The sequence below is a fragment of the Sinohyriopsis cumingii genome, chromosome 4, assembly GCF_028554795.1.
Source record: "Sinohyriopsis cumingii isolate HCF-2022 chromosome 4, ASM2855479v2, whole genome shotgun sequence".
NCBI lineage: Eukaryota > Metazoa > Mollusca > Bivalvia > Unionida > Unionidae > Sinohyriopsis > Sinohyriopsis cumingii.
Window position 1 is genome coordinate 5,097,834 of NC_142964.1, and position 15,423 is coordinate 5,113,256.

The 15,423-nt window shown below is 32.2% G+C and overlaps 1 protein-coding gene across 2 annotated transcripts in view; it reads left to right on the top strand.

Moving 5' to 3' along the window:
* Nucleotides 1–15,423, top strand: part of LOC149800564 (leucine-rich repeat serine/threonine-protein kinase 1-like) — a 231,780-nt gene that overhangs the window by 18,869 nt on the left and 197,488 nt on the right. The window contains exon 3 of one of the 2 annotated variants that reach the window (XM_089954509.1): nt 14,071–14,136. The exons of the other annotated variant lie outside the window; for it this stretch is intronic. Coding sequence (XP_089810635.1) covers nt 14,071–14,136 — 66 coding nt within the window. The remainder of the gene's footprint in view (nt 1–14,070; nt 14,137–15,423) is intronic. 2 annotated transcript variants of the gene reach the window in all.

The following is a 15,423-nucleotide window of genomic DNA, read 5'->3' on the forward strand; positions in this document are numbered from 1 at the left end:
CGAAACTACAAAATATTTGATGTATTGATATGTTTTAGTTGGCACAAACCGTTCAGATCATGTTGATACAGCATACACGACTCAATGGGTATTACTGCAAATCTAATATGAAATATTGACAAGGTTTTTAAAAACATTGTGTCAAAAAAATGCATCCTCCTGAAGTGATGTTCCAGGTAACTATTTCATGCCTCAAAATCATTGAATAGATCAGTTTTGTGAGATTTATAAAAGTTTTTACTCCCTAAAGTACCACTCACATGCAGCTATGTTACAAAACAGATTTATGTTTCAAAGCAGATTAGCCCACATTATAAAGGTTGGCTAAACAGTCCAAGGATTTTCAGACAGAGTAAATATTACCACCAGGTATGAGTGGCCGAATGGTCTAAAGCGCTGTCCGTTACGGATCACTGCCATCTCACCTCTGTCTGCGTGGGTTCGAGTCTAGGATTCGGCCAATGTGGGTATGTGAGAAAGCTTGCCAGTAGCTTCTCATGGGTCTTTGGTTCTTCCTGGGGTTTTCCAGGGTTCTTCCTCCACCATTAATACTAGCCGCCATACATAGCCTATCATGTGCTGAAAAATGGCGTTAAACCCTGATCCGTAACGGAGAATGCTTTAGACCACTTGGCCACTCGGGGCCCCTCTTGATGCATGAAACTTGGGCCAATCATAGTCCATTGGGTGTAGATTGTGCAGCACTTCAAGAATTATATCTCTTAGAGTACGTCTGCTGGGTTTGGGTTATTTGGCATAATGTCTTGAATGAGAATTGTCATTTGTGATTATTGATTCAAGTATGAACAGTTGTAAGACTGAGCCCCAAGTTGTTCTCTACCCCCCACCCCCCTTTCCAGGGCACTTGCCTCTGTGTAGTAACATAGAATCCATTGATGTATCCTTGATATAACCAGGGCATGAAGAGACAAATTTAGACGTGGTTAACATTGGCATCTGGGTCTATATTTAGTCCCAGCAACTTGCCTTCTTTGATCGTAACGTGACATCCCTACCATATAACTGTATGCCTAAAATTAACTTGGTCACAATAGGGTCCAAAGACAGAGACTGTAGCATAAGCAAGGGCACAAGTTACAGAAGGGTCTCAGAAAAATTAAGAAAGGGATGGACATTGATAATGAGAAAAAGAGAGAAGGGCGATGGATTAAGTGATGAAATACTTGTGTTATGATAGAAATTACTGTCACCAACACTTTTACTGAAGTAAGTTGTTCACTTTTCAGATTGAAATACCCTTTTTTGTGATAATCAGTTGTGGAAAGATTGTTAAAAGCAAAATTCCATGAGGATTCAATATGCATCATATTTACTGGATAAACATTGTGTATTACTTAATACATTATACTTATACTAATACATTATACTTATACTAACTAATACATTATACTTATACTAATGCATTATACTTATGCTACTTATATACATTATACTTATACTAATACATTATACTTATACTAATAAATTATACTTATACTAATACATTATACTTATACTAATACATTATATTTATACTAATACATTATACTTATACTAATACATTATACTTATACTAATACATTATAGTTAAACTAATACATTATACTTATACTAATACATTATACTTATACTAATACATTATACTTATACTAATACATTATATTTATACTAATACATTATACTTATACTAATACATTATACTTATACTAATACATTATATTTAAACTAATACATTATACTTATACTAATACATTATACTTATACTAATACATTATACTTATACTAATAAATTATACTTATACTAATACATTATACTTATACTAATACATTATACTTATACTAATACATTATACTTATACTAATAAATTATACTTATACTAATACATTATATTTATACTAATACATTATACTTATACTAATACATTTTACTTATACTAATACATTATACTTATACTAATACATTGTATTTATACTAATAGATTATACTTATACTAATACATTATACTTATACTAATACATTATATTTATACTAATACATTATACTTATACTAATAGATTATACTTATACTAATACATTATACTTATACTAATACATTGTATTTATACTAATACATTATACTTATACTAATACATTATACTTATACTAATACATTATACTTATACTAATACATTATATTTATACTAATACATTATACTTATACTAATACATTATACTTATACTAATACATTGTATTTATACTAATACATTATACTTATACTAATACATTATACTTATATTAATACATTATACTTATACTAATACATTATATTTATACTAATACATTATACTTATACTAATACATTATACTTATACTAATACATTATATTTATACTAATACATTATACTTATACTAATACATTATACTTATATTAATACATTATACTTATACTAATACATTATATTTATACTAATACATTATACTTATACTAATACATTATACTTATACTAATACATTATATTTATACTAATACATTATAGTTATACTAGTACATTATACTTATACTAATATATTATATTTATACTAATACATTATATTTATACTAATACATTATACTTATACTAATACATTATACTGTATTATACTTTAATTTTGTGACTTACACAGTGTAATTTAAAACAGTTTGATTGTTCATTTCAAATGAAAAAATTAACTGGACGCATGGCTGTGACCACTAGTTCTTATGGGGAAGGATTTGCATGTCTTTCAATTTTCCTTATTCTACCTTTAACATGATCTGATACAAAAGACGTAATGCAAAAATACAAGGTAGGTATTCTTTTAGCAATAGTAACAATGCAGTAAGCACTTCTGATGATTGGAGATAAAAACAAAGTTGGTTCTAATTAAGTTTTCGTGGAAATAATAATAATAGTAATAATAATAATAATAATAATAATAATAATGAGGACTTTGTATAGCACATAATCTTTAGAAGCTCTAAGTGCTTTACAACATTAGACAACACATTAAGATAAAAAACATATAATGGTATGATTACAAAAACAAACACCATGAAATTAGAAAACTTTTAAAAAAACATGATGAGAATATTTTAGGTAGGAAACATTATTAGGTCTTTAAGTTTGTTCTTGCAGTCGAAATAAGTGAGTTTTAAGAGCATTCTTGAATGTGATCACTGTGTCTTTTTGTCTAAGTTCAGTGGGCAGTTCATTCCACGTTGCTGGGCCCTGGTATGCAAAAGAACGCTGTATGTATGACTTTGTTTTTATAGTGGGAATAATGAGTATATGATTGTCAGAAAAGGAGCGTAAGTATCTTGCTGGTGTGAACATATGGGTGAGGTCGGATAGGTATGTTGGACTAGAGTCTGACAGTGAAACGAAGCACGGAGAGCAAATTTTGTGTTTGATTCTGGATCGAATGGATAGCCAGTGTAGGGTACAGAGCAGTGGGGAGGTGTGCTCTGATCGTGGTACTCTAAGTATGATCCGAGCAGCAGTGTTTTGAACTTTTTTGAAGTTTATGGAGCAGATATTGAGATGAACCAGACATAATTGAGTTACAGTAGCCCAGTCTTGAAAGTACTAATGAACACACAGGTGTTTTAGTGGCATCACCTGAAAGATATTTGCAAACGGAGCTGATGCGTCTCAGTTCAAGATATGCAGCCTTGCATATGTTCATGACATGCTGGTGCAGTGTGAGAGTACTGTCCAGAGTAACACCTAGGTTTTGTACTGATTGTGTGAATTTAATGTTGGTGTTGCTGATATTTATTGTTTGAGGTAAAGAATGTGACTGAGAAAGTCTTTGTGTTGTGATCAGAATGGCCTCAGTTTTATCATCATTCATCTGCAGCTTGTTACATGTCATCCATGATTTCACATCAGAAATGCACCTTTCTACACCTTGGATGGTAGCATCAACTTCAGTTGGGTGGCTAGATTTGTATATTTGGGTGTCATCAGCGTACAATTGGTGAGACACTGGATGATGATCTATGACACTTGAGAGCGACTGAGTGTATAGAATGAAGAGAACTGGTCCAAGAACAGACCCTGTGGAACACCACAACATAGATCAACTGGGCTGAAGTGTATTCCATTTGCAGATACAGTTTGTGTCCTGTTGACCAAATAGGACTTGAACCACAGTAAGTCTGTATCATGAATGCCAAATACATGCTGGAGACGGTGAAGTAATATATCATGGTCTGTTGTGTCAAATGCTGCAGACAAATCAAGGAGGGTGAGGACTGTGATCTTTCCACTATCCAACACAGAGAGAATGTCATTAACTACTTTTAGAAGAGCAGTTTCAGTACTGTGGCAAGGGCGATATGCAAATTGTACATTACAATAAAGACTGTTTGAATTTAGATGAGATACAAGCTGGGATAGAAGAACCTTTTCTAAGATTTTTTATATGAATGGGAGATTAGAAACTGGGCGGTAGTTCTTTAAATTGTTATGGTCTAGTGTTGGTTTCTTCAGCAAAGGCTTTACAATGGCAGTTTGAAAAATGATGGGAATTCCCCGGATGAGAGAGAGGTATTAATAACATCAGTTAGTGAAGGCAATACTGGATCTAAGCACTCAAGCAGCAGTGATGTTGGAATTGGATCAAGTTCACATGACTTTGGTGCACTCTTCATCAGGATTGTATGTACGAAATCCATACAGACAGGTTCAAATGCTGCTAATGATTGCCACTCAAATTCTGTATCTCAACTGTATGGTGATGATGAGTCAGTTGAAATTGTGTTGTCAAGCTTATCTCTAATGGTTTGTACTTTGTCATGGAAGAAATTTGAAAACATGTCCAGAAAGTCGACTGGAGAGAAGATAGTTGGAAGTGGTGTAGATTTGTTCCTTGACATTAGGTTGTTAGTAATCTCGAAGAGCTCTTTGCAGCTGGAACTTTCCATGATCTTAGTAGTGTAGTGGGCTGATTTTGCTGCATGGACTATATTAGTGACATTCTTCTTGGCGGCTTCATAGATTTGCTTATGAATAGTGAGTCTGGTGGAAAGCCAAAGCCTCTCAGCTTTATGGCGGTCTCTTTTAGCAGTGCGAAGCTGGTCCCTAACACTACTATACCATGAAGAACACTTTTGAATTGATATTCTGCACTTGGTAGCTGGGGCATGCTTGTCGAGCAGTGAACGCAGGCAGTTATCAAGTTGTTTTGCTGTAGGAGGTAAGCAAGTTGTTAGGTTTGCTTGGATGTCATGCATTAGTTTGTTTCTATTTATCATATGGAGGTTTCTCTTAGTAGCAGATAAAGGTGGAGGGTTAGGGACTGATACGTCAGGATGGCATATAATGCAGAGGTGATCTGATGCAATGTCATGGGATACCAGGGAGGACTATAGAATGTTATCAGGTCTATGAAGAATCCAGTCTAAGATGTGACCATGTTCATGGGTGGGTTGGTTAACTGACTGTTTGAGGTTCAAAACACTAATGGAATCTATGAGTTTTGATGTGTTTAGGTTTCCGGGACAGTCAGAGTGAAAGTTGAAATTTCCAAGAATAATCAGGTTGCCACCTATTGAATTTCCATACTCCAGGAGATTTGGAAACTGCTCCAAAAAGAGATTCAGTCAGCTTGTTTTTTGTACTAGGAGGAGGGCGGTATAGGCAGAAAAAATGGACTGACCTTTGCTCCAGTGTGAGTGTGGTTTGGACTAGTTCAAACGATGTGTGGTCAAAATTGAATGTTGTGGTGTGGTTAAGATGTTTGATCATGGAGTTCTTTGTGATGACAGCAATTCCACCTCCACGAGAGTTACGGGGGAAACGACTTGATGGAGTAACCAGTGGGGTTAGATCCGCACACTTGGGCTCATCGCCTGATGTTTTTAGCCATGTTTCTGTCTGCTTTTAGGCATTGCTGTGATAGGTGGTCTGCACTTTTAACATTTGAATTCAAGAGGGCATATTGCATTTATGATGGTTATAATGCAAATTTCTATTGAGGCATTATGGGATTGTGGACTGTGTGCAAGATTTACTTACCTCTGGAATTGAAGAGCTTGACAATGTGCAAAAACTATGCACCTCCCAAACTGAAGATCTTTTAAGGGAAGTAATGTAATGAGGAATTTTACTTCTAGAAAAAACATGTATTAAGTTAAAACACATTTTTATGAAGAATTAAACTTTGTTTATATTACAATCAAAACATATATTACGTTCACTTTAGCAAGTCATCACAAGAAAAGAAAGTAAAGATGCTAAGCATTTGGTACTACATGCATGTTATATCAGCCTATTAACATCGATGTGTGTCAGCTTATCTGATCAGCATATTGAAGATATCCCATTTTGGATGGCTGATGCCCTGATGTAAGAGGTTCTTAGTGGCACTGGTTCAAAGCAGATTACACTGAAATGGAATTAAAAGATTAAACTGAAAATGAATTTCACTTGGCATGACGTTTTTAATAGGCATTCATTTTTAAACTGTTGTGACCATTAGGCATTACTAACACTTTAGTTGATCAGTATTTGTCATGTATTGTTAGTGTAATGAGAATTTTTAAAATAAAATTTAATAGAAGATATGATTTGTAAAGAAATGATACAAGATTCATGATTTCACACTTTGGGTACTAACTACTATTTTTGATGATAAAACGAGTGATATGTCAAAGTTTAGGATGCCAATATTAATCACTCTTTTATTTACATTCAACAGATTGGAAGCTTTTTGATACATTTTTTATAGTGTTATTTATATTTAATTTGCATAGTATGTTGGGTTTTTAAAAAAAAAATTTTATTTCATTATATGCAATTGTAATGTAACATTGTATGTTAGACTTAACCTTGTCCAAAACCAAATTCATTTTCTACTTGATCAGAATTATTAATTATTTTAAATTCTGTAAACAACTAATACATAGCTAAAATATTGTCTATTTGATGGGTTTAATATTATGATCATTAGTAATAGAAGTTAACATGTTTATTTGGGTCTGGGTCTAGGTTACTGAGATTCCTCTGGTATACCTGATATAGTCCAGGTTATATATTGTAATTTTAGTAAAGGACCTTCTAATTATAACGGATGTTGATTTTGTAAACATTAAGACATTTATAGATGGTTATTTTCCATTATGTAATGTTTTTTTTATATAAAATGTTAATTGTGACATGAGGTCAAGTAGAAGACTTTATAATCTTGTCACTCATTGCCCTTTAACATCAGAGCATAGTCATGTTAAGTTAATGTTGTGTACAGTTTTAATTTGGAATTACATGTATACAAATTATTTCTTCTCTTAGAAATACAAAAGTGCTCTGGTAACATTCTTGATAATAGATACTTGAATTTATACTGAAATTTCAAATAGTGATTTTTTTCTTTGATTTTATTATTGTGATCACAAAAATAACTGTTGGTACATCAACGCTGTATGAGCCATCACAGGTACATCAACACTTTCAGGCTTGGACATAATTTGGAATTCACAAAAGTTTTTTCAGAACTTTAATTATTAGGCCTTGTGTGTGTAATTCTAGGATTATTGTTGATTTAATTTGCAATACTGTATATTTCCTTTTTTAAATTAAATTTTCACTTTGTATTCTAAGGAAAAAAATTATTTGTTGAATTTTACAATGGTTGTTGCATTTCACTCTTTTCTGTTACTTATTTAAAGAGCATAGACTTGTAACAGTAGAAGAAAATGAAAATGCACACCAGGATCATTAATTTGTAAACTGTTGAAATGATCCCACACTATAACTACTTTGCATAAACAGACAGATGTACCAGTAGGTATTTTTAGCTACATTTATTAATGTTGACTTGATAATTTACTGAGTTACAGATAATATAAAATTCGCGATGCTGTGTGGAACCACAGGAATCTGACGTTTTATCAGTGAAGTGTGTCATATCTCTGACAACATGAAATCACCTTATCTGTAATTTTATATTACCGATAAGGTGATTTCATGTTGTCAGAGATTTCACCATACTTTATTGATAAGATGTCAGACTCCTGGAATTAACGATATTGGTGTGGTGTTGACATGTGACACTGTCCATTAAGAACGCAGCTCCTGTAAAGGTTAGAAACACATTCATTCAATTTATTTACTCTAAAGTGTTGTTTACAACATAATTTTCTTCATTCTGTGCAAGTCATAAACCATGTAATGATGAGATTGGTTGATTAGCACTTGTACCAGTAAATTTGGTTTTGTACCAACTTTTCTATCCTTGCCAGTGTAGCTGAAACGACAAATCATTTGTTGTAAAAATGTCTCCGAGATGGACATTGAAGGTTGCATTTCGTCAAATTAAGCAGGTCCACATGTCACTTCAGACTGAAACGTATGTCCGACATAACAGGGTTATCGACTTAACTGGGGTCGAGATAAGCGGGAAAAATTAGCATAACAAAGAACGATATTTCTGGGACCAGACGAAAGTGCTCAACATACACGGGTTCTCAAGATAACCGAGGTCTTGATAAGTGGGTTTGCCTGTATTGATTTATTACTCAATGTCATCAATTGAATGTGTGTGTGTGTATGTGTGTGTGTAATTTGGATTTTTAACGTAGCTTAAATGATTTTTCAGTCATATTGCTACAATGTCTGCAGTGTGGCAGTTTATAGTGATGTCTAGCACTGGAGCGTCATACTGCAGACATGTAGCATGATGTTTCACCCAGTCACATTATCCTGTCACCAGGTCAACCAATCCTAACAATAACCTCTTAATGCTGAGTGCCAAGCAAGGTAGCAGTATGTACCATTTTTGTAAATCTTCGGTATGACTTGGCGGGGCTTGAACCTATGACCTCCCGCATCTGAGGCAGATGCTCTAACCACTAGTCCACCAGAGCGGCTCAGTTTTTGAATGGATATTTTCATTTCTTGATTTATTACTCAGTTTCATCAAATGAATGGACATTTTCATTAATTGATTTGTTACTAAGTTTCATCAGTTGAGTGGATATTTTCATTTAGTGATTAATTACTCAGTTTCATCAATTGAATGGATATTTTCATTTATTGATTTATTACTCAGTTTCATCAATTGAATGGATATGTTCATTAATTGACTTATTACTCAGTTTCATCAGTTGAATGGATGTTTTCATTAACTGATTAATTACTCATTTTCATCAATTGAATGGATATTTTCATTTCTTGATTTATTACTCAGTTTCATCAATTGAATGGATATTTTCATTTATTGATTTATTACTCAGTTTCATCAATTGAATGGATATTTTCATTTATTGATTTATTACTCAGTTTCATCAATTGAATGGATATTTTCATTTCTTGATTTATTACTCCGTTTCATCAATTGAATGGATATTTTCATTTACTGATTTATTACTCCGTTTCATCAATTGAATGGATATTTTCATTTCTTGATTTATAACTCAGTTTCATCAATTGAATGGATGTTTTCATTAATTGATTTATTACTGTTCATCATTTGAATGGATATTTTCATTAATTGATTTATTACTTAGTTTCATCAATTGAATAGATGTTTTCATTAATTGATTTATTACTCAGTTTCATCAATTGAATGGATGTTTTCATTTCTTGATTTATTACTCAGTTTCATCAATTGAATGGATGTTTTTATTAATTGATTTATTACTCAGTTTCATCAATTGAATGGATGTTTTCATTTATTGATTTATTGCTCAGTTTCATCAATTGAATGGATATTTTCATTTATTGATTTATTGCTCAGTTTCATCAATTGAATGGATGTTTTTATTAATTGATTTATTACTCAGTTTCATCAATTGAATGGATATGTTCATTAATTGACTTATTACTCAGTTTCATCAGTTGAATGGATATTTTCATTAACTGATTAATTACTCAGTTTCATGAATTGAATGGATATTTTCATTTCTTGATTTATTGCTCAGTTTCATCAATTGAATGGATATTTTCATTTATTGATTTATTACTCAGTTTCATCAATTGAATGGATATTTTCATTTATTGATTTATTACTCAGTTTCATCAATTGAATGGATATTTTCATTTATTGATTTATTACTCAGTTTCATCAATTGAATGGATGTTTTCATTTCTTGATTTATTACTCAGTTTCATCAATTGAATGGATATTTTCATTTCTTGATTTATAACTCAGTTTCATCAATTGAATGGATGTTTTCATTAATTGATTTATTACTTAATTTCATCAATTGAATGGATGTTTTCATTAATTGATTTATTACTCAGTTTCATCAATTGAATGGATGTTTTCATTTATTGATTTATTACTCAGTTACATCAATTGAATGGATGTTTTCATTTCTTGATTTATTACTCAGTTTCATCAATTGAATGGATGTTTTCATTTCTTGATTTATTACTCAGTTTCATCAACTGAATGGACATTTTCATTAATTGATTTGTTGCTGAGTTTCATCAATTGAGTGGATATTTTCATTAATTGATTTATTACTGTTTCATCATTTGAATGGATATTTTCATTTATTGATTTATTACTTAGTTTCATCAATTGAATGGATATTTTCCTTAATTGATTTATTACTCAGTTTCATCAATTGAATGGATATTTTCATTTACTGATTAATTACTCAGTTTCATAAATTGAATGGATATTTTCATTTATTGTTTTTTAATCAGTTTCATCAATTGAATGGATATTTTCATTAATTGATGTATTACTCAGTTTCATCAATTGAATGGATATTTTCATTTATTGTTTTTTAATCAGTTTCATCAACTGAATGGATATTTTCATTAATCGATTTATTACTCATTTTCATCAATTGAATGAATAGTTTCATTAACTGATTTATTACTGTTTCATCATTTGAATGGATGTTTTCATTAATTGATTTATTACTCAGTTTCATCAATTGAATGGATGTTTTCATTAATTGATTAATTGCTCAGTTTCATAAATTGAATGGATATTTTCATTTATTGATTTATTACTTAGTTTCATAAATTGAATGGATGTTTTCATTAGTTGATTTATTACTCAGTTTCATCAATTGGATGGATATTTTCATTTATTGTTTTTTAATCAGTTTCATCAATTGAATGGATATTTTCATTAATTGATTTATTACTGTTTCATCATTTGAATGGATATTTTCATTTCTTGATTTATTACTCAGTTTCATCAATTGAATGGATGTTTTCATTAATTGATTAATTGCTCAGTTTCATAAATTGAATGGATATTTTCATTTATTGATTTATTACTCAGTTTCATAAATTGAATGGATATTTTCATTTATTGTTTTTTAATCAGTTTCATCAATTGAATGGATATTTTCATTAATTGATTTATTACTGTTTCATCATTTGAATGGATATTTTCATTTCTTGATTTATTACTCAGTTTCATCAATTGAATGGATGTTTTCATTAATTGATTAATTGTTCAGTTTCATCAATTGAATGGATATTTTCATTTATTGATTTATTACTCAGTTTCATCAATTGAATGGATAGTTTCATTATTGATTTATTACTCACTTTCATGGGTTGAATGGATATTTTCATTAATTGATTTATTACTCAGTTTCATCAATTGAATGGATGTTTTCATTAATTGATTAATTACTCAGTTTCATAAATTGAATGGATATTTTCATTTATTGATTTATTACTCAGTTTCATCAATTGAATGGATAGTTTCATTAATTGATTAATTACTCAGTTTTATAAATTGAATGGATATTTTCATTTCTTGATTTATTACTCAGTTTCATCAATTGAATGGATATTTTCATTAATTGATTTATTAATCAGTTTCAGCAATCGAATGGATATTTTCATTTCTTGATGTATAACTCAGTTTCATCAGTTGAATGGATATTTTCGTTAATTGATTTATTACTCAGTTTCATTGACTGATGGGGATTTTTTCATTTGGTTTCTGTTGTAATACTGAACTAGTTCACCATAATGCATCCTTCCCTTTTTCATACAAGTAGTTATATTTTCCTTATAGAAATACACAATTCACCTTGAGGTAATGTGCTTTAGTTACTTAAACTGTCTGCACAAGCTTTTGTTGATTTTCAAGGAAAATCTTGAAATAATGTATGTATTCACTTATATTTTGAGTCCAACAGCAAACAACATAGATCCTAATCCTCCATACCATAATGCATCTGGAGATCAGAGTCTGTGTTGTTTATTCTAATGATTACTCCTAACAAACTGCACAGACCCAGCTATGCCATCACATTATGGAATGGCAGATCTGGGTCTGTGCAGTTTGTAGTTGGACTCATCTTATAAATAAGTAATGGTACTTTTCTGTTTTACAACCAGTAGTAAGGTAAATTTATGACACATTACACATTTTTCCTGCATGTTGATGTTTATAAGCAGTGAGTATGCAAGTGACAGTTTGGCCCCAGAATTCTGCAGTACCCTCAGGGACTGATAATGGAACTCAGACTTCAGGGATGAAACAGGAAATCATGGTGATATAGTTTTCAAAAAGAAAGAATTCAATATTTTATGATTTGGTGATCAGTCATGCATGATTTTGTGATTGATATCAAACTCATTATACAATGGCCTTGTGATTGATATCAAACTTGTTATACAATAACATTGTTATGCCCATAAGTAGGAAAAGGAAATTAAAAATATACATAGCATACATGTATATATTTCAACAAACATAAAATAGAAATCAGAAAGCAGGCCATTAGGTCAGGGATTTTCAGACCTGTTTACACAGTCCAGTCTTTCACTAAATATTGACAGGAAACAATTTTTATTTCACATACAGACAAGTAGGAAATATGATATGTTGAAAGATAATTATTTTGTTGAACTATTTCAAAATGTTTATTTATGTATTAAATTTTGAAATAATATATGACTCCAAGAAAAAAATAGAAACTTTATTAATTCAGTAGAGGTTTTTCTTTTCGTCATCATGAATTTATTTGATAATTTGATACAGAATATAAATATAATGTACTTTTTAATGCCATGATAAATTTCTTAAAATGGTTAGAAAGGTCATGAGACTGAGCTAAAGTTTTACAAAATGATGCTGAAGTTTTAAGAAAACATCAGTTTCTTCAATTTTATTTGAGTCCAGGTAGATAATTAATGGCTGAAAAATTGGACTTTATCTTCCAACTCCCCCCCCCCCCCACAAGATGGAAATGCCAGCCTGTATTATACTATTTCATCTTTGGTTATAACACTGATATTAGTTTTAGAGTCCGCTTGGATGAATGCACATGCCTAATTTGGACAGTTACTCTCAGTATCAAATCATCTTTTAAAAAATGCAGCTATTAGCATGAATCTCCTGTGGGCTTTTTTTGCTCACTCTAATGAGTTCCCAAGAGGGGGCAAAAAAGGTAGAATGTGGTCTAATTTTACTGACATGGGGTGTTTGAAAAATGTTTTTGGTGTTTTTTACAAAACTAACAAGTGACTTACATGGCTTGCCAGTGTGAATCCTCATATGTTATTTCTCCTTCACCCATATTGACCTTGACCCAGGGTTGTAACCCCTTACCAGTTACTTTTTTTTGTGTCCTTTCTGTTACAAACACATGCGTTGCAAGATTGGTAAAGAAATATTTAAAATATGGTAGTTGCAGTTTATATATTTTGTGTATATTAATCCAATCCTGGACCCAGAACAAGGGCCTAAACATTCATAATCCTCCTGCAGATGGAGAACTGATTTATCTTTATTTGGTAAATTTTCACGTAGTGCTGTAGAAGGAAAAAGAGTTATAGATAGACTGATCCCTCCGTTTCTAAATGACAGTCTGATCCCTCAGTTTCTGATCACTCTGTTTCCAGTAGGCAGACTGATTGCTCTGTTTTAATGGATAGACTGATTGCTCTCTTTTTGATGAACAGACTGTTTAATCTTTTCTAATGGACAAACTGATCACTCTGTTTCTAATGGACAGACTGATCATTTTGTTTTTAATGGACAGACTGATTGCTCTGTTTCTAATGGACAGACTGCTCTGTTTCAAATAGGTGCTGTATCAGTTGGATATAATCTGATATAGATTTTGTCTTCAATGCAGGAGTACCAGATATTGGATGAAAATGGAACAAATATACATGAAACTTTTGAGGTGGAGTTAAGAAAGGTATATCTGCTTCTCCATGTGCTTCATCCTGCTATGCCCCGGATTCATTTACAGAATTTTGCACACTCAGCCAGTTTTTGCATATTTGCACATATGTGTTTTGTAATGTGAATTTGTAGTGTGTTTGCATTAAAGTTTTAGCAGGCTTGCTTCTTTAAATACATTACCTGATCATAATATCTTAGCAGAACTGCTACCACCAGTATATATTGTCTTCCCTGTTTTGACTTATTTACATAAACTAGTCTAGACTGACAGCTACTCTTTATGTGAACTTACTCCTGTTGTCAATCTATGAATACATTGTCAGACATTCACGACTGCTTCGGTGGCCTAGTGGTTAGAGCGTCCGCCTTGGATGCAGGAGGTTGTGGGTTCGATCCCTGGCTGAGTCATACCAAAGACTTATAAAAATGGTACTAACAGCTGCCTTGCTTGGCATTCAGCATTAAGAGGTTAGTGTTAGGACTGGTCAGCCTAGTGTCAGGATAATGTGACTGGGTGGGACATCATGCTACATGTCTGCATCATTATGCTCCAGTGCTAGACATCACTATAAACTGCCACATTACAGACATCGTAGCAATATGACTGAAAAATTGTTAAAGCTACATTAAAAATCAAAACCACATCACATCAGACACTCACATCAAGGAGAAAAGGAAATGGGCAGCGGTACAGGGGACAATAAAGGGGAAGGCACAGAGGCGTACATCAAGGGACAAGGACATCATCAGATTGCAAGATATGTTTTGACACCATATCACTTGGGAGTAAGATAGAGAGCATACAGACAGTCTCGTTTACCATTTTGCCTATCAGAATTATGGACTAGCTACATGTAAACTGTCCCAATATCATGAGCTGGTACTAGGTGAAAACCACAATTGATCATACAGTATCAGCTACTGGAAGAATGAGCTTTGTCCATTTTCACTAACCCAGGTTTTTCAGGCACTCACTGATCAGTAGGTATGCAATGTTTTGGCCATGGGCCAGTATCTAAGATGATTTTTCAACAGGTGGAACACAGTATATCTTCTCTCATCTGGAATCCCAGGGGATATGTGGGAGTCTGTTTCCAGAATGTCATGCAGCTTAAACAGAGCTGCCCAATTTACTCTGGCCAATGCCATAACAGCAGTTGGAAACTTACAACTGGCAGAATGAGATGCAGTGCTCTCTACCGCCACTTTTTTGAAGACCATCAGAAGGCCAAGATTTGCTTGCAGCCTTTATCAAATAATCTCCTCTTAATGGTCATGTTGACGAAATCCACAAACAAGC